The sequence below is a fragment of the Oreochromis aureus genome, linkage group 16 (genome assembly GCF_013358895.1).
Source record: "Oreochromis aureus strain Israel breed Guangdong linkage group 16, ZZ_aureus, whole genome shotgun sequence".
In the NCBI taxonomy this organism is placed as follows: domain Eukaryota; kingdom Metazoa; phylum Chordata; class Actinopteri; order Cichliformes; family Cichlidae; genus Oreochromis; species Oreochromis aureus.
In genome coordinates, this window is record NC_052957.1 from 34,483,792 (window position 1) to 34,511,278 (window position 27,487).

General features: G+C 43.6%; 1 protein-coding gene across 3 annotated transcripts in view; it reads right to left on the bottom strand.

The window, feature by feature from the left end:
• The window catches only part of kalrna (kalirin RhoGEF kinase a), a 156,895-nt gene that overhangs the window by 80,420 nt on the left and 48,988 nt on the right, over positions 1-27,487 (bottom strand). For all 3 annotated transcript variants that reach the window (XM_039599862.1, XM_039599861.1, XM_039599860.1), the window contains exons 3-17: positions 22,275-22,389; positions 19,798-19,990; positions 19,331-19,504; positions 19,172-19,255; positions 18,897-19,028; positions 17,733-17,855; positions 15,151-15,273; positions 14,803-14,994; positions 12,979-13,110; positions 10,494-10,592; positions 10,284-10,415; positions 6,784-6,906; positions 2,335-2,526; positions 2,035-2,204; positions 742-916 (exon numbers count right to left, since the gene is read on the bottom strand). In XM_039599862.1, coding sequence (XP_039455796.1) covers positions 742-916; positions 2,035-2,204; positions 2,335-2,526; positions 6,784-6,906; positions 10,284-10,415; positions 10,494-10,592; positions 12,979-13,110; positions 14,803-14,994; positions 15,151-15,273; positions 17,733-17,855; positions 18,897-19,028; positions 19,172-19,255; positions 19,331-19,504; positions 19,798-19,990; positions 22,275-22,389 — 2,159 coding nt within the window. The remainder of the gene's footprint in view (positions 1-741; positions 917-2,034; positions 2,205-2,334; positions 2,527-6,783; positions 6,907-10,283; positions 10,416-10,493; positions 10,593-12,978; positions 13,111-14,802; positions 14,995-15,150; positions 15,274-17,732; positions 17,856-18,896; positions 19,029-19,171; positions 19,256-19,330; positions 19,505-19,797; positions 19,991-22,274; positions 22,390-27,487) is intronic.

Sequence of the window (27,487 nt, forward strand, 5' to 3'; positions counted from 1 at the left end):
TGAGGTATTGTGCAATGGTTTCTGCTGTCTCATTTAACTGATTTAAATTAATTTTGTTTGCACGCCACCATTCTTCCAGTCAAAGTATGATTGGGAATATTTTCTCTGTTCCATGGTTACTTAAGTCTGGGAAATGCCACAGTACTGGATTTCATTAAGAGCTTCAAGAGGGACTTCCACTGAATGTGACACTATCACACCATTGGCAATAGCTTCAGTCTTGGTGCGGGCACTGCTGAACTTTTTAGCTGTGTTAAAGTCTGGAAATGTTTTCTTTTTTCTGTCTTTTTTTTTCACTACGCCTCCCATTTATTCCGACCGGGATGGTACGAGGGAAATTTCTTTTGCAGTTTGTCTGAAAAGATGCACTTGCTTTGGCATCTTTTGGCATCTTTTCAGCGCGCCGCCCCGCGCTCTGTCCCGTCTGTAAGGGCGGAACAACCACTTGCAACACAGCAATTCAGAGATGACGTTGAACATATGGGTCCTCTGTAGGCCTATAGGAAAACCCGGACATTTTCATCCATCTCGAAAATCCGGGGAAAAGAGGACGGTTGGTCACCCTAGTCCTGACAGACTTTGTGCTGACAAAACCTCAAAATTAGCCCAAATATTTTTTCTATTCTGCTCGCTGAAAGAAAGCACATCAATTAGCATTAACACTGACACGTTTCCATGATGTCTAGTGTTGTGTGTCTAAGGGTAACTGTACGTACTGAGCAAACATTCCTCTTGCCTGACCTCTATAGTGTACTGCTCAAAGATGCGAAGCTGCAGAAAGATGTCCAGCTTGATTTTGCGTTCATGGAACAGCTCCTCCATCTGGCCCTGGGCTTCATCCAGCTGCTGCAGCACACCCTGTATGTGCGCAATGGAACTGCAGTGTGGCGTCTTATTGGTGGACATGGCTGCATCTCTGCAAAAACACAGGAGGAGATGATTCAAAATGTTCCAACTCGTCTCCAAACTCGAGGATGCGTGTGCTCCTGACAACACGAGTACAGAGGTCGTTCTCAGATTTAGTTTTTTTCTCCTCTGTGTTTAGAGTAGCATGACTGCTGCCTGCTCCACTCTGTGTGTAGACGAAGAGCACACACACGCACACACACACGGCCATGTCTGTTATCTTTGTGAAAGCGTTGCCAGGCTTCTGCAGCTCTTTGCAGACCCTACTGGGTAACCGAAGCAAGCTTCTGATGCCACTGCCAGCATTCATGCTTGTGCACGATGCACTATGAGTATATTACTTTGTGGTGGTGTCCTGTTATTTTATATCCAGTGCCAGAACAGAGAAAAACACAAGTAAAAATAAAATAGGCTCAGTATGTATAATGATATTGTTGTTTCAAGACAAACTGCCACGGCTGCTGTTCCCTCTGAGTTACTGAAATCATGCTTCACGATTGGTTTGAGTAAGGAAGGAAATTATGTTTCATTAGAACACAAACACAGTGTGGTGATCAGTATGAAGAAGGGAAAATGAATAATACTGGACAGATGCAAAGGCACCAGTAGTTCCACCCTCGTGCAATAAAGAGGACTTTTGTAAAACAGCTACTGTAAACTCTGGACTTTTTCTCCAAATATCATTTCAGCTTTTTTCTCAAAATAGATTTTTGACTTTATTCTAAAAAGGGTCGATCGTTTTTTTCATTTCCTCGTTTCTTCCAACCAGTTCACTTTTGCAGCTTTCCAGCTGGACGCTGTCTGTCGTCCTGTCCCAGTGTCCTACCCCAACAGGATGGATGGAGATCAGCTGTGTGGGTCCTGACACCACCCCTGAACTCACTGCTCCACCCCTCCTGTTTCTGCTGCTATCACTGGGTTTCTGTTATTTCATTTTGATTGAACATTTTTTGTAGTATTTTTGTGTCTGTGTTTATGTACTTTTTATGACATTTGAAGTATTGATGCTACAATCTGAGATGCTGTATTAACTTTAGAAATACTCATTTCACTACTTCAGTTGTTAGTTGGTGTCAGCTTCTCTCTTTCTCCCTAATACAGCCATAATAAGAAGAGTCTGACTGTTACCTCAGCTGCTGTATTAATTCCTCTCCCTCTTTAATCACATTGAGCGTTGCCTCCAGTGTGGCTGTTTGCTGCTGCTGGAACTGCTGGATCAGAGTCTGAACTGAATCCACAGAATCGCAGCACACATCGTCCAGCAGCTGCTTCTGCAGCTCCTCCATCCACGACCACAGCTGGATGCAGACACGCAGACAGAAATGATCATCAATGCAAAGAAAATGAATAACTTCAGGCTGATCCTTCAACACACATCTATCGTCTGTCTCTGTAGCTACATGGAATAAATAGTAAAAGTGTCCCCACCTCCTTAGTGTGTGTGTGGAAGGAGACAGACATGTCAAGCAGCAGCTTCCTGTGTTCCACCCGGCGGACAAAGTCCTGGATTCGCACTTCCAGGTGTCTAGCTGCCTTGTAGATTTCCTCCGGGTCACACTCTCCTGTCTGTGCAAGCTGCTCGGCTGCCTCCAGCAGCTTGTCTGCGTTAGTGTAAGTGTTCTGCAAAGGTAGAGAGAAACATTTCCTCTGTTTGGTGTAATGAACCACGGCTGGCAGTGCACGATACCGAAAAGCTGAGAGCAATCGCTTTTTGGTGCAGTTTTCCATTTTTTCCATTTCAATGTTTTTATTGACATTTCCAACATTTGAAACAGTCGCTCTGAGCAAACACATTCAGATACAGACCAACAACTGAATTATGCACTGTTGTCCAATCACAGTCTCCATACATTTTCAAACTCTTGTGCCTTTCCTCTGACAGTACAGGTCAGTTTGTCCAATATAACATGTGACCACATTTCCTTCGCCCACATAGTTTTTGATGGCGACTTCCTTTTTTCTCCAAATGCAATGATTCTTCCAGCCTGTAAAAGTCCAAAATCAATTCATATTGACGAGGCAGGGCTCTCTGGGTTGATGCCCAGCAGACAGTGTTTGCATCACCTGCACTCCAACTGTCACGATACTGGGAGGCGGATCATGTGTTTTATTTTTTGTGGACCCAAATGCAGACCACAGGAGACAGACTGAGAGGAACTGAGGGCGTGCCGTTTATTAAGGCACATTTACAAACTGGGAAACACCTAAACTGGGAAGAACTTATAAATAAACAGAAAACCCGGATCACTAGGAAAACCTTGGAAATGTTGACATGAGGAATCTCAGCAGGAGCGCAGACACATCGACAAAGGTCAGGGGAAAACTCGCACAATATACACAGACAGGAGGTGATCGGGGAGTGGAAACACATGGGGATACAGTTGGGACAAATTAAGAGTGAAGAGATGGAGGGAAGCAAAACAAAGACTGTCAAAATAAAACAGGAAACACAGAGATGCCGACCTGAGACACGTGGGCATGACACGGAGGCAACAGATGAATCATAATGAAGGAAAACCACAAAACTCAAATATATCAGAAGAACTAAACTCGAGGTTCACAGGAGCTGGAACCAAAGACCCAACAATGTCTGCACTAGCATCTTTCAGTATTTCTGGAGCGCCGGACAGCCCCATCCACACTGAAACAAAGTACCCGGAATACTTCAAACAAACATCTGGGATATCAGGAGACTGCTCATTCAGTTTTTCAGGTGTAAGGTCTCATTGTCATTAACTCCTGTAATCGTCTCAGTCTTGTGTGAACTGATTGTTTCTGAGCGTTTAAACATGCCGTTTCTATATCAGTTTTTCATGCCTGTAATCTGTTCCTGACAGACTCTTGGTCAAAGGCCGCAGTTACATTATAAACACTGAAATGTGTGTTTCTTTATCACTTGGTCTTCAAGGTGTTAGAGTTGTGGTTCAGATGTGAAGGATTGATGTTTGGTTTAAATAAAGTGTCTCAACTGCATGTCTTTGTACTGTGGGAGGAAGCCCGAGTACCCAGAGAGAACCCACACAGGAGGGGAGAACATGCAAACTCCACACAGAAAGACCTGATGGTGGAATTGAACTCAGGACCTTCTTGCTGTGAGGCAACAGTGCTAACCACTGATGATTTTGTATAATTTATTTTGAAAACTGTCCAAATCCACTTTGTTTTATGAGGTTGAAGATACTTACTGCCAAATTTGATAAGAAGAGGAGAACATAGCATAGAGATATATAAGATGTACGTGTCATTCATTGGATCCCAGTAAAGATCGGTGTACTCTCACTGCTCCAGGCCGAGGGCAAACAGGATTGGTGGAGGAGGGCACCCTTGTTGGGTAGATCGCTGTTATTGGTTTAGAAGTCATTCCACTTGTTATGCTTGCCAATCAGCTCTGTGTACAAAATTCAGATCCTCTTGAGAAACCCAAACCCAAACCCCATCTGGGAAACACATTCAGTGGAACCATTCAGTTCTATCGAAGGCCTGTTTAGCATCCAATGATATCCAAGTATCTTTAGTATCAGATTTTTCTGACTTTATGTGTAGTAACCTTCTTATATTATATTATATAAGAAACTTTGAATAAAACCACTATGTAATCACCTTCTCATAAGATTCCTTATACATTTATAGAAGAGGGCGTAACCTTTTTTCTTTGAATTTTTCTGGTCCTGGTGTTTTGCCACTAATGTGTAGTGTCTCACACACAGACAAAATTTTGCTCTACAAGGGCCTGATATCCACTTACAAGGACCTTATACTGCCACTGTTCTATCGAAATTTAAAACGAATGTCCTCATATGTGGATCTCATTTTTCTCAGAAACAAAAATCAGGGAAAAACAAAAAATCAGGTTATTCTTTGTTTTTCCATTCATCAGGTCCCCATCAGCCCAAATGGCACAGAGAAATCAAAAATGCACTCAGGTCTTAGGAGGTTAAATATGCATTTAGGTTCCACTTTGTGATTCTGTAGGTGTTCATATGTGTGTGACTGCTTCTCTGTGTTAGCTGTATGACTGGACAGGGTGGACCCATGTCTCACCCTATAGTGTGGATGGGCTCCAACCCCCACAGAGAAGGTCGACTGATGGTCTGACACAATAAATACATGAAATAAATACTCCCACACTAATGTAGAGTCCATGCAAAAGGCTACAATGTTATCTTGTCCTGCAACAACCCTACCAATCACCAATAATAAGCCTGTAACTGCTTATCAACAACCAAGTGAAACAGACACAATCCACATACCAAACATTGTACACACATATTTGCATTGTTAACAGAGTTTTCAGTGTTATCATATTTCATATCAGGACGTCCTAATCAGCCAACATGTCTTTGTAGTGAAGTAGGTGACTGAGCCAACCCTCTCTGAAGAAATGAAGGCTTAAAGCAGGGAGGAGAAGTCGGAAGATGAAGACTTCAGTGGGAGTAAAATCGTATTTAAGTCATTCTGTTTGATGTTTGGGAGGCTCAAATGCTCATAATCAGATGTAGATGAGGAGAGCAATGACACGGCATATCAAATTATAAACATACTACTTATTCAAAATGACAACTTTCACAGTATACAAGAAAAGCAACATTCACAAAGCAAAAATGTAAGACTTTCAGACATGTGCCACGTCTTTCTGTTTGTGCTAATATACTTAGATATTCATCTAACATGTGCTAAATGTATTCATGTTGCAAAAAGGAGAGTGAAAAAACGAGGGAAGGAACAGAGCGACATGCAAACACTGGTGACCTGAAGGATAATCCTAATCCAGAGTGTAAATAACAGATTATACAACTACTCTTTATAGGATTACCACTCGCTTCTTTATGGGATTATCCCCTTACTGTATTAACCAATGTAATAGATTCCAGTTAGACCGATGCTTACTGTTACTTACATACAGCTTTGACATGACTCAAGTTAAAAAGTGCAAACTTTTCATAAAAGATAATATATTGTTTTTGCAGAGGAGAACGTGAAAAGCTTTTTTCCATTTGAAGAGAAAAAAATGAAAAGAATAGTGATCCATTGGATGGCATTTAAATATTTGGTAACATTACAACAACAATAATGTTGTACAAGGATTTTTATTGTCTGAAGCCTAAAAAAATCAGACCTTGGACTTGTGCCAGTGCATCTTTACAGCACACGGCGCCGTGCACCGGCAGAGGAGTGGCCCAAATCTGACCAATATGCGATCCAGTCTTCACAACTTCAGCTACATATAAAGTCAAGTCAACATTTATTTTTATATCACATTAAAACCAACCACAGCCGACCAAAGTGCCGAAGTTAGGACTGCAAAAATAAACACACAATAAAAGACAAAGTTAGGCTGCCAAATGAGCTGTTCATATGAAGTTTCAAACGTACACGAGATAAGGCTCCACTGACTGACTGTGTTCAGTACCAACACCAGTTTTAAACTCCTACTGAACACTTCGAGCTGTTTATTTAACACATGACAAACTGCAGCGGTGAAATTGAGGAATGGATGTGGATAACATCTTCTGCAGATCTTTCAGAAAAGCCTTGTGACCATATATGGTCGTGTAAAGGCATTTCCTAATGCTTCCACCAGCAGGCACGGTGGTTTTGAAAATTTGGAATTAATCAGGGCAGATAACTAACAGATGTTTGCACAGTGAGCAGATAAACATGTGATTAAAAACAATCCATGGGCTGATTTTTTTGCTTTTTCTAGGCAAAGCTGACCTTTTTTTATTTATACTGCTAATAAGACCTGGACGAATTGGACCGGCTCTTTTTCAGCTAAACTGCAGCACAACATAACAAAACACCAGAAAAGGGGAGAGGCGCAGCAGATTGAATATCGAGGCGCCGGCCTTCAGCGTCGAATCAAATCAAATAACTTACCTGAGCTACATCTTCAAAGTCGTCGTGTCTCTTCTGCAGGGCTCGGGCTCTGTGGAGGGATTTCCCAACGCCCGTGTGTTTGCTGAGGAAAGCCTCGCCATGGTTTTCTATCCAGTCCATCACCTGGACGGGAGAAAACACCTTCTTTAGATCATCCCCGAAGACACGGCAAAGATTTGAGGTCACCTGCTAAACCTCTCGTTGCTACTTCCAACTCTTATTCTGCCGACATGTGTAGAAATACGCAGCACAAAATGGTCTCAGAGCTCATGAATAAAGAATGAAATCAATGAAACCTTCATGATCTGGGTGGGAAATGTAGGTCACTGCAGCTGAGAAGAACAGGATGTCTCCAGCCTCCTTTGCAGTATGCTATGTTTTTCATATACGAGTATATTATGAGCTGTTAGCTCTGTGGCTTTTGTAGCCTTTTCTGCCCTGGATAGTAACCCCAGTACTGGTTCCAGTTCATCTAAGTCTGTGAAGAAACAATGAAAAAACATCTTTTTGGCCCTGTAAAAGTTTGAGAGCCACTAAAACTCGGACTAAAATAATTTGCTGAAAGAAATTGTGATTTCTTAAAATATAATATTGGCTATTAAGTGGCATAGTGGTGGTCCCTCCAATCCATAAGGGGGTGGTGGGTGACCTGCCCATGTATGGACTCAGCCTGCAATTCACAGTTTGGTTTACTGAGAAACATAATCCTAGTGTATAGTTCCCTGCAGCTGACTGGTTACTTGTTCACTTCATACATGTATCTGGTAACATCAGAATGTCTTCCCATCTATCAGCCAGCAATGTTTCCACTACTGCACACTGCTGTGTGCCATGTAACATCAAACAAATCAAAGCCTCTTTTTTTAAGGCACAAACATGATGTAATCAGAGTTTGGACATGAAACCAAAGGTTGCATCGCTCACTCATTACCATTTTTTTCCTTTGAGTCTCCTGCAGGACAAATATATGTATATATAACTTGTACATGCTCCATGATGCTTCACAGTTTGTTGACAACTGTGTAAATACAGTGACAATAACTTGAAGACATTCAGATCTCCAATGATAAAATAGTCCAATAAGAAACAGCAGAGCTGGAAATGAGGTGCACTGTAACATGTGTATTAACAGAGGCCCATTCTTTCCAGTAAATGTTCATATTGAAATATTGTGACACAGCTTCATTTCTGCATGTTCCGCATGTCTGCTGCAATAAAATATGAACCCAGGCAACCCCACTTCTATCCAGTAAGACCAGCAGCTCAGGCTTCAGCTGAGAAATCAACAATCTCTGGATCCTAAGGATTAACATCCAGCCTGTCGCACATTAGCAAATTATGTGTTTCAAGGCCTTGAAGCAACAGCGTGCACTCATGATGTCAGTGTAGCAGGTCCAGCTGGAGCCACAGAGAGGTCAGTGTAGGGTCACAATGCACACAAACTGAAGCTGCAGCTGGACTGTCTTTGTGCTCACATCATACACACAGCCTTCACGTCTGCATCTCTCACTCTTCATCTCTGGGGTCATGTATATCCTGTAGCATTAGCACTCATGGAACAGCCTTTTTTAGTGATTTATGCACAATTGGTATAAGGTCGCTCTCTCACTTCTCTGTGCCTGTGCCTCTCTCTCTGGGGGCTCATAGAAAGTGATGCATGACAAGTACAACTTGCAAAGCTCTGCTTTAAGTGAATTTATAACCCACTGATATGATCTCTTCTTCAGTCTCTGTCTCTTTGTCTTCTTACTTCTCTTAAACACTCTCCCACAGTCTCCCCTGGGTCATATAAATATTTGCATGGCGCCAAAACTTAGAGCATTCATCTGTAAGTTTGCAGCTCTAATTCTCTCTGCCAAGGCCTGTTTGTACATACACTAAATGCATTAGAGCTGCAGATACATCAGGCCTATGTAAATGAATTCAATGTCTGTCCTCTAGAAAAGTTAAAGAGTGTTTTTATATTTCCCCAAAGAAAAACTGGACTCGTTCAAAACGTGTACAGCTGGGACTTGCAGGAAAATTCAACAATATTGGAGTCTTTAATAAAACCTCCTGGTAGAGTACTGTGCAAAAGTCTTGCTTCACCACACATCATCACACTGACTGACCTGGACAGCTTTTAGCAAACGCTGGCACCATCAGGACCTGCATGTTGTCAGAGCTGAGCTGGTAAATGCATTAGTGATTACAGCCCAGGCGAATCACCGTCCCAATCACCTACGTGTTTATAGACACACGCCAGCTTGTTTTCATGTGTGAGGTTAATTTGTAGAAACTCAGAAGCTAAATGATTTCTCCTTTCAGTCTCACTGAATAACAGTTTCAATGATTTGTCTTAAAATGGTTTGGAAAGCTGTACGGAGCTCGCACTTTTTCTCCTGTTTGATGCGACTCTTCCTTACACCATAGCTCTACACTCAGACTTGGTAAAATACACACAACTGAAACATGGAGTAATGTGCAAGAATGCCACCCCTCACTTTCTTTATTTAATAAAAATAGGAAATAGTAACAGTGATTTAGTGACACATAGGCACACATAACTGGAAATAAAGAACACTGACTGCTTCAATAAAGGCCATGACTGAAAGTCTTCACTGTGTTGCTTTGACTTGATGGTTTATTCCTTGAGTTTGGGACCTTTTTATGCTTGCATGACTCATAGGTCATAGGTCAGTGTTGAGTGGATTACTAAAAACGAACTCTGTCTTTAGTCCACTACCGATTTTAAAGGAAAACTATTGATCAAGTCCACTTACATTAAAGTCAAAATATAAAGAAATGTGGGGTAGGCTGAGACTTTTGCACAGTAATGTTTAAACATGTACCTGCTGTTCCTTACTGTACCTATAGGTGGCACAGTCTGAATTGGAGCTGCATGTGTTAAAGCTCAGCACATTATTGCTGAAGTTTGATGAAGAGACACTAAAAGTTGTCTTCATCGTTTCATGTTAGAGATTTTATTTAAAACATAACAACAAAAACCTCCTCAGGCAGAATTCAGAGATGAATGTAACTGACGTGGTGCTTGGTTGTATCTCATTCTTGGTGCCTTACTATCTGACGCTGGGCTTACACCAGAGCAGGCCCTTTGTCACGGGAATGTTCCCAACACACACGTCTGAGGCAGAAACAGAAGACAGCGGAGACAGATGAACGTGTTGGACGTGTCTGCAAAGTTCGTCACACAGACATCGGTCATTGCTGTCGGTGATGCATGTGTGTCAATGTGTCAAACTGGAGCCCCAGGAGCCCCAGTCCCAGACTGGGAGCCCATAGAATGGGCTGACTGTGGACCGTCCACACAAAGTAGAGTCTCCAGTGGGGCCCATTGTAGGCCTGCAGTGTATGTATACGCAGCATGCCCACACTCTAGATGCGGACTGCAAGCGTGCCCACAGGAAGCCATGTGGGGGCCCCCAAAACTGCTGTGGGCTTTGCATGGGCACGCTGAGTTCCCTGCCCACACCGCCCGACAGTTACAGCTGTGTGATTACCTGTTGGACATCTTGCTGGAATACACAGAGCTGTAGTCTCTGGTGCAATCGGACCTTTCGATGTTGCCAAATGTTCTCCAGACGCCGCTGATGGTGAAGAACCTCATGAACCACGTCCAAGATACAGTGAACCTACACAGAAACACAAATGTTAGCTTAATCAGTAGATAATATAGGTATGTTTCTTATTGATAATACAGGGACACTGACCGCTTTGGAGTAATTTGCAGTGGCTGTAAGAGATTCAGAGTTGCCTGGACTGAGAGGCCTCTGGAGGACATCCAGCAGGGCTTTACCATCCTGACTCACCTGCAAACACATAAATCACATGAATCACATGAGCAGCAGTCACCACTGCTCCAACTATAAAAGTCTTAATATGTTCAAATTTCTTGGACTTTAAAGTATGGTTGTGGTCATTACAATAATACAAAAAAACTACTCTGCCACCTACAAACTATTCTACCTGAGCGCTCAAAGAGCTTTATACAACACGCCCCATTTAACAAGCCTGGAGGTGACTGCTGTTGTGATTTGTCACTATGTAAGTAAGACTGAATTGAATCTCTGACCACAAATCACAGGATTATCCTCTGCGAACTGTCTTATTTGTGACACTTTAACAGAGTTTCCCTGATGACAATGCTTCTTTGTCCACCATGCTTTGCACAGTGTGCACAGAGGTCACCAACTTTCGGCATCAAATGCTAATGACCTCCAAACTTCCTGTTGCACTTCAGATTAGTTCCAGAGCAGTTTGTAGAGAGTTTAATGGAACAGGTTTCCATAGCTAAGCAACTCTAAGGCTTTACATCACCAAACGTAACGCAAACCATCTGATGCAGTTGGGTAAAGCACACCGGCACTGGACTCTAGAGCAGTGGAGACGTGCTCTTTGGAGTGTCAAATCATGCTTCTCTGTCTGGCAATCCGATGGATGAATCTGGGTTTGGAAGCTGTCAGGATAATGGTACTTCTGACTTGAGCATGGAGCAAGTTAGATGTGGAAGAACTCGACTGGCTAGCAAAGAGTCCTGACCTCAACCCGACAGAAGACCTTCGGGATGAAATAGTCGGGGACCAGACCTTCTCGTCCAACATGTCTGACCTCACAAATGCGCTTCTGAGAAAAATGGTCAAAAGTTTCCATTAACGCTCAGCTAAACATTGCAGAAAACAATCACTCTCAGAAGAGTGGAAGCTGCTATAGCTGCAAAGGGTGGGCCATTAAAGCCTTATGGGATGGGATGTCACTCCAGTGCATCTACATATGCACATGTATGTGCGTGAAACCAGAAACACACATTTTCCTTAAAGAAATAAACATATAAGTTGTGATAATAACCTTTGGGTCAACAGTCAGACGTCTGTACTTTCCTCACCTTAAGAACTCCAATACCAGTGTGTTGAACTGCAGTGACAGCAGTCCTTGTTCCCGTTGAGTGTGGCACACAAACCAGTTTGTTCTCTGCTGTGGGTTCTGGTTAGAGTGGTGTTCTAGTGTGCAACAGATCTGAATATGTAGCAGCTAAACTGTCACAGCAGCTGCAATCCATCATCAGACTGCATGACTGTGAGACTCGAGACTACTCAAAGCCATAGAGGACCACTGCAACACAAATCCAACATGCTCATTAGCAACAACTAAAATGTCAAAAAAAGACAAGGAGATTATGTGTCGCAAAATATATCTGATGCAGCTGTACAGCCCACCCAAGAGAAAGGCTTCTATAAATGAATTAGTATGGCACAAGTCACATTTGCAGAAGTATGCAAAAAGAAAATATTTGTGACGTGGTTGTACAGATTATTGAAAACCAGTATCCAAAGGATCTGAATCCACTGCTCAACAAACTCTCTGCAGGCATGACAGATACCATTAAGAATAAAACCTCTGCCTCCTTTAAAGCAACCATGGGATTATCTCTCCTTTTAAGACCCACAAATATTCACCTTCACTCATTTACACTGAAGAGGAGCTGCAGCAGGTGCTGCCTTCAGTTTTAATTGTGCATCGTTTAATTTCTGGAAACCCAAAAGCAACTCTGTCAGATATATTATGTTAGTTTACATCCTTAAACAAAAGCATCAAGTCAAGAGCACAAGATAAAAACCTTTACCAGCCTTTTTTGTAGCAAACAATGCTGCCAAGCCCAACCACCCTGGTCTGAGTCGCTGCCCAGAGCTGTGTGTGTGTGTGTGGACTTCTCTCTACACAGATAACCAGAAACGTAGCTAACACCATGACATCCCGTCTAAAGATAAAACTCCAGAATGCTGCTGCGAGCACAGAATAAATTTAGTGAAGTGTCTTCACACAACAGCTTGAAGGGTTAGTGCAACAACTGACTGATGGCTCGCTGTCATCACAGCCAGTCTCAGTCCGCAGTACTGGCAGCATCCACAAGAGGCTCTGGAGCCCAGACATTTCAATGTTTTTTACACATGACATCATTTAGCTTTACAGCAAAGTTTCTGGACATTAAAGATGTTTTAAATCCTAAATGTTTTCCGGACAAACAGGTTGTGGAGTGACCACATTACCAAAGTGATCAGCTCTTCACAGATCACAGACGCTGCAGTCACACAGCCCGGTGTTATACTGCAGAATCCAGTCGGATTTTGTTTTTGTGTGATGTTTGTCAGCTTCAGCTGCCGCTAACATTCATTTCAGTGAGTAGGTTGGGCGGTTTACCTCAGTGTAAGCCTGGGTCACTTGCTCATAAAGGCTCTGGTGACGGTGAATGGCAATCTCCAACTCCTGCATCTCAGATGGTAACCCGCCCTCGCTGCAGACTTTACACCAGGTCTCCACCTCAGACAGAAACTTATGAATGAAACAGACACACAGATGGATTCATACAACGTGTCCATTCATGAGAAGATTCATTCAACAAAATGATGTTTCTCTGGTTTCACACCTTGACAGTATCAGATATTCTGGGCCTTGGTCAGCTTTGGTCTGTTCCATATAACCATGATCAATATCCTGTCTGTGTGGGAACGTCGAATCTACCCTTCTCTGCATCATTACGGTAATGCTTCAAACTCTTGATGAAAGTAGAACAGTTTTTTTTTCATTTTTAAGGTGGTAGTTTTGAGATAAAGTCCTGCAGTTCGGACAAAAATTGAGCCTAACATCACCTCAGGCAGGTCAAGGTCAGCCAGAGTCCTGTCAGATCTGCCAATCTCAGTGCCTGCTTACATGAGCTATAGCTAGGCTAATACTGTTCTACACATTTGGTAAATCTCATAAAATCTGCCATTTTCCCTCTTAACCAGGTCACCGTCTAAAGACAGGGTCAGAGATGGGAGGCAAATTTCCAAAAATTATAACATGCTATATATTACAAGATCTTTCAAAGGAGAATTCATGGATATCTTTAAATGTAAATATATAAACAGATGGAAATTCTACAGAAAGTGCTGAAATGATCTGAATGATGCAAATGTAAATTATCAACCTACAGAGGCCTGAATTCAAAGAAACGCCAAAAATCAAAGTGAAAAAATGATGCAGCAGCCAAGTCCATGCAGTTTAAAATGGTACTCATGGCGTCCTGGACATCTCCTCCCAGATCTGGACCAGGGGAATACCAAAGCTCCTGGGATTGTTGTATGGACCAAAACTTAATGTCCCAGATGGTTTAGATTAGGCAGGAGTATCAATTAGTTCATCCTCCATACCCTGACACACGGCACCAGCGTAGAGCCTGACAGTGGCTCTGACCGATATCTAATGCCAGACCCTTTCACATATGTCACAGTGCTAAGGTGCCAGTTCTGATATTCCACGGCAAATTCCAGTCATACAGTTAACCAATGCCAGCGAGGCGATGGTTGTTGTGATTTGGCACTGTATAAATAAAGCTGAACTGAATTGAACTGTGAATCCTTTTTTATTATCTCATTATTTCATCATAGTTTTTTGTTTACATACATTCTCAACAGCCTCTTTACAACGGTCAACATGGCTTAAAAGGAAGACCCACTTTATCTCCTTCTCCCTCATTTTTACACTGTACTCTAACTGCATCCTTTCTGTAGCTTTGCCAGTTTTCTTTCCATTTGACTTCCTGAGTCAACACATATCTGCTTTTCTGTTGGAGTCAGTGTCATCAATCCCCTTCTGTCCCCACTTCTCTCCCCGTCTTTCATCTCGTGCTTTCTCAAATGTTCTCTTGTAGCTAATGTCAAGGGCCCAGCAGGAATCAAACAGGTTCCATCTGTTGCCATGTCAACCTTCCAAGAATCAGCAGTAGAGCAGTTTGATCTATTAAATATAATCAGACAGCATAAATGTCCCATTTGCATGTTACATTCTAGACATGTGTCTACTGCAGAGAGACTTTTAGATTAGACGGTTACCCGATCAGTCACCAGTGAGTGGTACAGCTTGTCCTCTGTGACAGAGAAGTCCTTACATCGGTTAGAAAGGGTGGCCAACATCCCCCCGTGAAGGCTGGGTAAGTGCAGTATCTGCTCAGAAACATCTGGGAAGGTTTTCCTGGGATCTCACCTGCTCAGCCTTCTGGTGAAAGACAGATGACATGGCCAGGATGGTGGAGCGTTCGTCAAGTGCAGCAGCAAAGCTTTTCCAGTCCTGATCCAGCTGTCCTGAGATCTGTTTAATCTGAGTGGAGGCGTAGTGGCCGGCCTCTGCCAGACGACTCGCCACTGACATGATTCTGTTGATGTTTACGTAGGCATTCTGGGAAGAAAGAGCCTCCATCAAAAGACTGTTGCTCCAACTGTCAGCAGTTTACACAGAAATTAAATCAGTTGACCTAATGCTGCCAGTCATTTTTACAACACAATCTATAAATGATAAATGAGGTTTGCAAAGAACTACGAAGGCATCGTGTACCATGGAGTTCATGGCAAAGTGATTGTGTTGAGTCTGCAGCTCCACAGCATGCTGGTAACCTCGGCCAATCTCCGTGTGGCTCTGCAGGAACAATTCCTTATTGTGGCTGATCCAGTCAAACATCTGCAGACAGACCACACAGCAGATCAGTGCAATGATTCACACGACATGTAAACTCGTGATAACACAAAACATTATCAGTAATGCAGCGAATCCCTTGAAATTCAAAGTCACAAAGACTTTTGTCAGTGCAGACATGCGTTCATCTGTCTGACAGCTGAGTATCTACAGTGTGGAAAGTTAATAAAAAGTTAGCCTTTCCTGAAGAATGATGAAGAATTCATCTTTTCACGCAGATACGGGTTGGTTATTGTGCTGCGCGGTAACCATGGCAACCAAGACACAGCCATTTTTCTTGCAGCGCTTTCCACAAAACAAACGCCTCGTCAGGTCTGAATGTTTTCCTGGCCCGACCGCGAGAGCTGAGTGATTCCCGGTGTAAATGGGTCCACACACCCCCACAGTGCCTCGCTGTGACAACACTGATGTGGACAAAAACCTTCTCTTTTTTCTCTCTGTTTGCTTTACAGTAAATATTTATCTGCATGTGGATTTCTGTATGGAACAGCAGAGCAAGTCGCCAGTGTGTGTCTGTGTATGAGAGGGGAGCTTTTATGCTCCCATCAACAACACTTAGGACATCATCAAACACAGCTCTGTTATCAGGAGGCAGAGGTACAAGCTGACAGTTCAGCGACCCGGCTGTGTTACACTGTAAGATATTATAAACTGCATCTGTACTTCCATGAACACAATAACTGCAGTTTTCGTAGTAATTACTGTATTTTGGACCTGGACCTGCCTGTGAGCCCTCTGCCCCAGGCTTTTTTACACTCACCTGTACAACAGTGAGGCCAGTCTTTGTATCCCCATCACCCGAGCAGAATAACAACTAAAGTAAGTTATAATAATCACGTTTGCCTTTGAACAATAGCTTCAGCCTGGTCCTAATACAAGATGCACCAATCACAGAATGGGAAATGTCCATATATAGCATTTTGGACTGAAACAGGAATAGCTGTTGTAAACAGGCTGGTATGTTAATGAATGGAATGACGGGAATTCTAACATTCATTCACAACTCCAACTAACTCACTTGGAGAAAGTAAAGTGATGTTGGCTGATTTTCCACTGGAATAACTGTGACTTATTCCTGTGTTTAGAGAAATGCCACAGGCTAATTCATCCAGACCACAGTGGAGTTTCCCAACACAGTTACTGTACAGATGTAAAGAGCGGCTGTTTGCAGCTGTGCTGAATGAAGTAAATCTTCTGTAATTTCAGGTTATTTTTGTTGAAGTGCCTGAAACTATTTTTAGATTCCAGCGTCTCATTATGACGTGTGAGTCAGTAAACAGAGCGGCGGCTCCATCAACAACAGGTTTCCCTGAGCATCACATTCACAAAGGGACAATTTATTCATAGGTGTCGAGCTACACTGCCTTTGATGTTTACACACACATCATTTCCTTTGTTGCCAGGACGAGAAGCCCACTCTATCAGGTACAATCAGCGGATTTCAGGTTTTTAATGGTGATTTACTTTTTACATCACCATGGTAACTTACTGTATACGGCACACCTCTGGAACTACATAAGAGAGTATTGACCAATCAGTTCTTTAGCAAACAGCGTGACCTAGAAGATGAGGTGACTGGACCTCGGTGTGCAGACAGTAAGAGGGTTTTTAGTCATTGTCTTTCCCGAGTAAGAGACAAACAGTACTGTGCAAGTCTTGAACCATATTCAGATTTCTGCTTCCAAGGAGCTAGACCTGTCATTTTTTAAAGTGGTGCTTTTTCACTCCAGTCCAGTCCTTCTACCTGAACATTTGATTTTTAAGCAACTTAACACAAACTATGAAGCATTCATGCACAAACTCGAGGAATGAGCATAAAACAGACAATGTAGCATCAGTTTTAGATTGTAGTTTTAGGCATTTTGTTACTAGCAGGCAGATTGATAATCATATAAAAGCATTTTTACACTAACAAGGTGATTCTTAAGAGTTTTTAAAGTCCGGCATAACTCGGTATGAAATGCAAGCAAGCGATGAAGTGTGTCCTGAAATTATTTGAGGAAACTTGAAGGCAACTGAAGGTTTGCCAGGCCGAAACAGCAGATGAACAACATATTATCCAGTTGATAACTACCTCAGTGTGAAAGCTTAGCCTTATCTCTCAACGTCAGGTTAGGTGAAACCCAAAGAAGAAGAAGATAGCCTCGATATGCTGAACTCATCCTCGGAGTGGCTGCAGCTCAGGAGGTAGCACAGGTCAGCTAAGGCTGGTGATTCAATCCCTGGCTGCTCTAGTCTGCATGTCAGGTATCCTTGGGAAGATACTAACCCCAATGCATTCATTGGAGTATGAATGTTTAACAGAAAGCAGTGCAGGTGAATGAGGCATGCATAATAGCATTATATCAGAGCCGCTGCACACGCCAGCACAGGCCCCTGATGTCTTTGTACTAATCCCAGCCTCGTCCTTCCTCACACTCTGATCATATTTAAGTGTAACTCACTTTTTCTGCATCCTGTTCAAAGAGGCGCAGCTGGAAGCACTGGTCCAGCTTCAGTTTCCTGACATGCCACATCTGATGGAGATGTTGTCGGGTGGAGTGCAGCTTATCCAGCAGACTAGCCACCTGTCGAGAAAAGCACAATTATGTGTCACATGGTCCTAAAAGACAACAGCAAGCTCATCGAGTGTGTCTAACATTTCATTCAGCACATCACTTCTGATCTGAATGTGATGGTAGATTTTCTTTGGATTGAACCAACAGTCCCTAAATCTCTGATTATCTACAGTTTACTTCATTACGTCTATCTTTTACACAGCTGTGTTTCTGCTGTTTTTAGTACTGCAGGTGCGCAAGTGGGGCAGAGAAACAAAACAGCACCTGCATGTGTATAATTCCACAATTTAGCCTCACCTTCTCACTTGCATGTCATTGGCCGGTTTGATATTGCCTTTATGATCCTCTTTAATCCAAAAAGCACTTTAAAGCAAAGATTTAAATATGAAATATGTCTCACACTCTTACATCAGTTTAAATGCATGCTCACGCAGGCAATGCACATGTACTTCATGTGCTTAATGCAAACAAGCTGTGCACTCAAATTTTCCCTGTGGAGTCCTTTGGCTAATGAGCTAATATGCAGCCAGCACTTGTCAGATAATGAGGGTTGCTAACGAGCTGGCTAATGAGAAAAAATAAGGCTGTGGACTGAATCTGGTGTTATGATACCATGTGCTTTAAGCATTCAGCAGTTGGAAGGATGTGAGTTTCATTTAGTTATGAACAAAACTGTCAATAATCATCTAGACTCAGTTCACTTTTATCTATATAGCACCAAATCACAACAACAGTGGCCTCAAAGTGGTCAACGTTACTGTTCATGTATGATGTGGGCCCTGATTATGTAGGCATGAAAGAATACCTGCAAGCTTGCAGTTAATATTCCATATAAGGCATCATGCATGGATACATTAGTATCTAAATGTGCCACAACATTTCTCATGTCTAGGTTCAAAGTTTTGTTTGCAACAGAAAGTATAGATAATCGATAATAAAAGCTACTATTCTTGTTTGGGGCCAGCCTGTGTTAACTTTAGCATAAATAAAAAACCATCTTTTTGTTCTGTATGCTGGGAGATCTTTATTGCTGAGCTGGACGTTCCTTACCTTGGGCACAAGGCTCTGAAAGTCAGCTGAGCCTGAGATGCAGTTTCTCCCTGAAAAGCCATCACTCGATCTGATACACTGGAGCAGCCTCTGGCCTTCCTGGTCTAATTCCTCCACTGGGGCCTTTAGCACCTGCAGGAGAGTAGCTTCAGTGGCTTTGCACAGTTCAATCCTCTCATTAATAGCAGGAGAACACTGAATTGTGCTGGCTTTAGCACAGCTCGATCTAGAGTGAGTCTCTGACTGTGTCTGCACCTGTACTGATAGTGACTCACCTTTTTCTTAAGCTGTGTGTGTTCCTCTATCAGTCGCCGAGAGCCTTCCACATCTGCAGGAAAATCCTTCTTGGACAGGAGCTCCTGCAGAAGACAGGAAACACTGGTCATATTGGCCACAGCAGTTACTCCCATTCTTTGAGCCTTTGCTGCCCCCACCTGCAGATCCTCCAGTCTGGACAGAAGATGAACAGCATTGGACATGAACTCCTCCAATGACACCCTGAGATCCATCCACTCCTCGTGGTTGTAGTCCAGCGAGCCTTCAAAGTCATCTGTGAGCTGGGAGGGATCCACTAGCTTGGCAAGACCTTCAACTGACACCATGTTGGTCTGTTCACACAGACACACGTTAGAGGTGAGTTCTGACTACCTGCTGTGCTTCATGTACTTACTATAGTGTAGTGACTGCAGCGCCTGTTCACCCTCTGTGCCACATATATAAATACATGCGTAAACCATAATGGCAGCTTGTAGAAATCAATGATGCCTGAAAGTATTATTAGTTATTATCAGTTTGCCACACAACTACCATTACAGTACTAATCTCTAATTATCTTATCATTAATAACATTTCCTTTGAACGATCAAAACCGTGTTGGGCAAAAAACACAAAGCCCACTGACCTCAAAAGAGAACTTTGCACTCCCGAAGTTCGTCTTCTGTTTCTGCCAAAAGTTGTCCGGCTTAATGATGAGAGCCACACAGATCTCAGCTGGGAAAGACTCCTGCAGCGTCTTGAGCAGAGGCTTAATCAGCTCCCACTTCGAACCTCGCATGTCGATGATGACAGTGAAGCCACGTTTGCATACGTCCTCGCTGACGGGACACAGACAAACAAGTTGAGGAGGCAGAAGAGGCTCAGAGGAAATGATTAGTATCCCTGTTATACGAGACTTAAAGTGAACCAGACAATGCAGTTGTCTGCTACAGAGCAATGACTATGTCTCAAAAACATCAGGTCCATTTGTGGTTTCCCCACAGACAGGGAGCGTCTGGCATCATTTTTTCACTGGTGTCGTCAGCGGTCTGAATATGTTTGATATTTAAAAGAAACTTTCAGAGGAACATTTAGCCGAAGACGTCAATCTCATTCTGTGACAGTCACACTGCAGGTAAAACATAAGTGCAATCACATCAGATAATCTGAAACCAGATGATATATTCCAGCATGGACGTGTTTGACGATACGCTGTTTGAAGAAGCTGCAGCAGAGGGCTCTGCATGGTAACAATGAAACGTACTGTTTTTATGAGGGAACATTATGTTTCGAGCTGAAACATAAGTAAGCAGGAATCAGGGGGATCTGTACTTTAATATTGAGGTTACAAAGTGACATTTTTGACACGTGGTGATTGCAGCTTTGCTCGTTAATAATATGATGATAACAATGATGTCTTCAGTGTTTTCCTTTCTTTCAGTGCAACCAGATTTTTGCATGTATCTACTTCTAGCACAGCACATCCACATGCAGGCATTTGTTGAGCACAGCTCAAGCGCTGGACGATGGCTTCTTGAAGCTGACAGTTGAGAAGATTTCTCCCAATCAGAGCCGTAAACAGAAACTCAAACAGTTCAGTACCTGACTCAGAGGAACTGTAACATAACAGCTGAACTGAACCCAAGCTGCTCCAACTCAGTGCCTAAAATTCAGTAACTGCAGCTGATGTAGTGCCTCACCTCCACCTTCAGTAACATGCAGAGTCTATTAATATAAAGTCAGTCCATCCATTAGAACCTGCCCAGACAGACAGACAGACCCCGTCACCCTGGAAACAGCAGTTCGATTAGCAAAAGTGGGTAAATGCATTTATGTGTGCATTAGTCTCTGAAAGTACAGATTACTGTCGAAGGCTCTGGTTGCAAACTTTATATAACACACCACCACTGTCATCTGTCACATTTACTTCTTCAGTAGTCGTCTCTAAAGACAAACTGGCCATCCTTTATCCTCCGGCTCACTCACATGTGATGGATGTGTTTGGCGGTCGTAAAGGGTTCTGAAGAGTCTCAGCTACACGCAGGACGGCATAAGGCCTCTCTCGCTGCTGTCCTCTACTGTCACATGGTCTAATCTACCACCACCCATTGGGTCGAAGCATCATCTTGACAAACCTCTCAAATTCTGGCATCTCTCTGGTAATGTCCCGGCAGTGGTCTCGGCCCTTTGCACAGCTATTTTTACGTTACATAATTTTGTTTTCCTCTGTGCACGACTCAGTGAAATGTAGGTCTCGGGCTCGAATAAGTTAAATCAAATCATTTCAATCAAGACGATTAAAGAATGTAGAAAACTTTGTGCTGATATTTACCAGATCAGTCAGACTGCTGAATGATGCTTAACACTGTCAGCACACTGTATGTGAATAGGCAGTGTTTTATTTTATGTGCATGTCTGTTTACAGCATTTCACTGTATAACTCAGCTATTTTACTCATGCATGTTCGAGCTTTCATCCTGATATGTTTTACATTTAAAAAGGATTCTGGCCAAACTTAGAAGTAAATTCATGCACCACACAACTGCTAAAAAGAGACAATTCAATTTTAGCTTTAAAAATCACCTGCTAAATAAGAATAACTACTACTACTAACTGAACACATTTTAACTGGATTGTTTTCCTGTGGTCGTCTAACATTCTGCCTGCCCCACAGTTTGAGAACCGCTGCTTTAAATCAACTTAAACTGAAAAGATATTAAAACTACAAGACAAAAATGAAAACATTCCCTGTGTGGAGAATGACTGGGGCAGGCCTGTGCCTAATTTTTCGACTGCTTTCCTCATAACACCCTCAGACTGTGTGAGTGCTCACAGACTGACTCTTGTCTGCTGCAAACACTGCAGCTTTCATGCTGATGCAAATTAAACACTGGCCTTCGTCTGCTGTTGTAACAGACTACAAGGAAGCACTTAATTGCTTAAATGTCCACTCCACCCTTCACTGCTTCCTTAAGTGCCTGTCACACTTGAGTCTAACTGAATGTCCTAATAGAGCGGCTAGTAGAAAGACCACAGATGATACCTCTAACGTGAAAATGAACGTAGACGTCTGTGTGTGTGTGTGTGTGTGTGTGTGCGTGTGTGTGATGGCATTGTGAGTACCTGGGGACAGTAGACAGGTAGGTTACCAGCCTCCTCAGGTCCTCGGGTTTTATTCGGTCATGGTTGCTCCTGGCGGGAAATGTCAGAATTGGTCCTCCTCGTTTATCTCGTCCACCTGCAAGTAGATGCACAAGAAAAACCTTAAAGCCAAAACACACGTGTTAAGGCAGGTAATCCAGGGCCCAGTGAGTTTATATCCACACGTGAATCAGTCAAAATGGAATGAGGTCCAGCGACACTTCAAGTGTTAGTAAAGTGTTACTACTTTATTAAGTGACCACCGCGTTTCAGCTTGTGAAAAAAATGGACCAATCACACCTTCACAAATAAACCAGCTGACCAATTAACATTTAATGAGGTGGTATTGACTAACTGGTTAAGCCACAGACCAAATAGGTTGTGGACTGAACCACTACAGATTAAAAGGGGAGACAGTCAAAATGTGCTCATCCCACAAGGTAAGACACATTCTGCTGCTCATCAGCTGCAGAGGTGTTGAGGAGCAACGGTGTCCTTAACAGTTTTGGTGTTCAGGTGTCACATAGTTTTCTTCTCGGTGTTTTTAACAACATTTTGTTGGAATGGATCTGCGTTACAGAGTGATGGAGGTTTCAAAATAAAAGCAGGTGAACAGTGAAGCACATGTTCACTTCTGGGCAGATCTTCCAAACTTCCTTTTTTTTTTTTTTTTTTTTTTAACCTGTCCCGTTTGGTTCTTTTGCCATCAGAATTATTGTCTAAAGGCGAAGAAAGATGCCCAACGGATTTACTTTACCAAATGGACCATCCCAGCCTTGCCGTAATGGTCCATTTGATTCACCTTTATTGTTTATTTTATTTTCACTTGCTGAATACGGGACAGACTTGACTGGTGGAAAGAAAGGGGAGAAAGAAAACAGCTGAGAAGAGGGACGGGGAAAAAGGGCAAAACCAAAACCAACAGAATAAGCAGACAAAAATACATATATCGATCACCTGGATCACCTGTTGAGAAAGAAAAAGAAAGCAAGCAGAAGAAAAGCGAGAGTAATAAACAAGATCACAATGATATATGGGAATATGACAGTAAATACTAAATATTAAACATTATTGTGCAGCACGTGAGATCGACAGCGCACAGTGTGCTTTGAGGTAGGAGCCAAAAAGGGTGTAGTTTGTGTGTGTGAGCACCTGTGTGTACACCTGTGAGCATGAACGCTTGTGTTTTAAAAGGTTCCTTCATGTAATGATCTGCTAGAGGGTGTGGGGGGCCACTGCCCGTCCTCCAGGGCATGAAGCAGGTATGGAGGAGATCAAGACTCCAGACATCCAGAGGCCCCAGAACACAAGAGACCAAGGAAGACCAACAGAGGGCAGCCAGCGCCACTATCCCAGAAAGAGCTGAGGAGAGTCCCAGATGAGGGGTCACTCAGCAGCCGCATGGAGCAAGCCGGGGTTGCAGTGGACGTGCCCGTGAGCTCCGCCGGCAGCCAGCTGTGCCTGAGTGACCGAGCCCCGGGCCGAGAGGCCAAGGGCACCCCATCCCAAAGTGGCCCGAGCGAGCCCCAGGCTCCAGGCCCCGATAAGCAGCCGCCAATGAGTGAGCGGTGGTACCTGGGCGCCCACCCCAGACACAAAGAACCACCAACGCACCCGATGTCTGAGGGCGTCTGCCACCGGCAGGGGAAGTGGTGGGGGAGATGGGCCTCAAACCTTGGAGGGCCTGAGATGTCCCCAGAGAGGTGGCGTCTGATACCCAACCTGACATATAGACACAGACAAACAGGCACACACAGATACAAACATCTATTCCCACCCTCATGCTCTCATATACAATTACTCAACACTCACCCAATGTGGAGACAGACATGAGAGAGACACTGTACACACAATCACACTCCCCAAGCGCACTCTAAGCCCCGAGTCTAGGTACCCTTGCCCCTGGAGGGGAAACTGCGCCCAGACCCAGGTGGTGTTACCCTTTTTCCCTGCGGTGGGGAGAAGCAGACTGCCCCGACTCCGCAGCAGCAGGGAGGCCCCACATTCCAGACCCCAGTCGGACGGCCAACTCCTCCTCCTAGCCCCCGCTCCAGCAGGTCGCAGAAGAACGGGGTGTAGGAAGACTCCAAACCTCCCTCCACCCGCTCATATGTAGTGTTGATGTATGTGTGTTCTAAGGTGCATTTAAAACCCAGGAGGGCATGGAGCTACCTGCCAGAGCAGCAGGTAAGCGTATAGCCCCTCCTGCTAGCCCTCAATGTCTACGTGTATTTAAAATTGAGAGGTGGGCAACCACGCCAGGGGTGAAGTGTACACCCTGATGGTAATTTGGCATCCGTGTAGCGTGCCCACCCCAAGATCCTATATGTATGTGTAATGAGAGTGTGAGTAATGTGAATGTCTAAGTTGTGGGATAAAATTGAGGCAGAGGCAGCCAGAAGGGGACAGAGGGGGGATGTCTCCCCTGCACCCTGGTGACACACCCCTACCCCAAGGCCCTGCATGTGTGGGTGATTGTGGTGGAGCGGGAAGAGGGAGGCAGCTGGAGATGGAGAGGGAAGGAAGGAGGGCAGTGACCCCTCCTGGGGCCAGCTCCCCGCTGACCCCAGTAGGCACCCCATACTCTGCAACCCGCCAGGGAAAGGGGGCCCAGGCCCATCGGACCGGGGCCCAGTGCAGCAACGCCGCCCGGCCCCACAGAGCCCGGGACAGTCCACCTGACCCCACCACAGAGAAAACTGCACCCACCCCATCATCCACTCATCTTCCAGACTACACAAGACAATAGACGCCCAGGCTGAGATCTTCCTCCACCTCTCCTGTATCTCCCCTCCTGCAGAGAGAGTTCCTGAAGAGAGGAAATCTCCTGCAGGATTTGACAACCTCCCCACCAGTTGAAGCGCCCCCAGGTGGTTCGATGCACAGGCGGCACCCTGCGCCAGGACTGGGCCCCATACACCCACCCGCCCACAACCCCGGCAACACACCAACCAGGACCCAAGCCCCTGAGGCTTGGCCAGGGCCCCAGCCCAGAGACGGAGTGCCCCAGAACCTCACGCCCATCCCGGACCCACCCAGGGCAGCCAGGCTACCAGGTCAGTAACCCACGTCCGTCAGCACAGACCCCCCTAGCCCTGCTGCACGCAGCCACGAGGAAACCGTCACCTAAGAGCCAACAGAGCCCCTAATTGGCTATGACCGCTACCCCGGGTTGAGCCCCCAAGGAAGATGCCCGGGAACCCCTGATGCCCTAAGCCTGTCCCTACCCCACACCTATCACAACAGTGAAGGCGGGACCAAACTAGCCCCCCCACCCCACTAGGTGATGGAGCTGATCAAAGGAGCCCAGAGCAATTGATCTGATGTGGTGGCAGAGGCTGTATCAAGACTAATGTAATCTAATAGATAATTTCTATATTGGTTAGAATTAAGATTATTTTTATTTTTCCAGTTCATGAGGACTGTATTCTTGGCTATGCATAGGGCAGTGAAAACCATATGGGCTATATTCTTTTCTGTAGTGACATTATCTAAGCTGCCCAACAAACACACTAAAGGGAAGTTGGAATGTTACATTTCAGACACTTTGATAAGTCTTCACATATCTCGTGCCAAAACTTCTGAACTGGTGGACAGAACCAAAGTGCGTGGATATAATTGTCCGGTGAATTGGTTTGGCAGTGTGAGCAGTTGTTGGTAGATGTAAAGCCCATCTTGAACATCCGATGACCTGTATAGTGCACTCTATGTAGTATTTTGTATTGAATTAATTGAAGACTGGGATTTCTAATTAGATGAAAGGTTTTTAAGCAAATCTGAGACCAGAAGTTTTGGTCAAAGTTAACTGATAAATCCGCTTCCCATTTTGCAATAGGAAGTGATATTGATTCATCTGTTTTAGAAAGCATTCTGTATATTTTGGACAGTAATTTGGGGTTTTAAGAGTAAGAAATTGAACCACACTTGGTGGCTTTGTAGTTCAACTTGGCCCGGTTTAAATCTCTTTTTTATTATGGATTTAATTTGTTGATATTCTAAAAATCTTTTCTTGTTGATCCCATATTGTGTAACTAGTCTGTCAAATGAAATAAATTCTGTTCCTTCTAGTATATGTTCTAAATATTTGATTCCTTTACTACTCCAATCTGAAAAGTTTATCATATTATTGTTTTGTAATATGTCAGGGTTGTTCCAGATAGGTGTACGTTTGCATGGGATTAATGAAGACTCAGTCAGCTTCAGAAACTCCCACCATGCTGTCAGAGAAGAGCTGATGTTGATGGTTTTGAAGCATTCATGTTGTTGGATGTTTGAGCTGATAAATGGTAGATCTGAAATCTCTAGATTATTGCAAAGTGCTTGTTCTACATCTAGCCAAGGTTCATCTAAGAGGGTATGTTTTTGCCATCCTGAGATAAACTGAAGCCTGTTGGCTAAGAAGTAGTGCTGAAAGTTAGGTAGATCTAATCCTCCTTTATCCTTGGTCTTTTGTAGTGTTTTTAAGCTTATACGTGGGGGCTTATTTTTCCAAAGGAATTTGGACATATAGGAATCTAGAGATCTGAACCAATCTTGCGGCGGTTTAGTTGGGATCATTGAGAATAAATAATTTATTTTGTAATACCATCATTTTTATAGCGGCAACCCTTCCCATGAGTGATATGGGTAGACATTTCCACCTAGCCAGATCACCTTCTACCTTCTTTAAAAGTGGGATATGGTTTAATTTAGTTAGATCTGCAAGCTTGGGAGATACATTAATACCTAAATATTTTATATTTCCGATTGCAGTGGAGTAGAAGAGGAATTATGGAAGGAGCAATTAATCGGAAGGACTGTAGATTTTGACCAGTTAATTGAGTAATCTGATATTCTTGCAAAAGAGTTTATCAGTTCAATCACCCCAGAGATATTGGTTTGTGAATTTTGGAGAAAAAGTAACACATCATCCGCATAAAGGCTGATTTTATGTTCCACGTTCTTGCATTTTATGCCCTTAATTACTGAATTCTGTCTAATTGCTGCTGCTAGTGGTTCGATAAAAATTGCAAACAGTGAAGGGAGAGTGGGCATCCCTGCCTGGTGCCCCTCAGGAGACAGAAGCTGGAGGATGTCTGGTCATTTGTTCTGACACAAGCTGTTGGGGAATTATATAATATTTTTAACCAGTTGATGAAAGAAGATCCAAAACCAAATTTGTGTAAAGTTGCAAACTTCCAAACTTCCAACGTTAG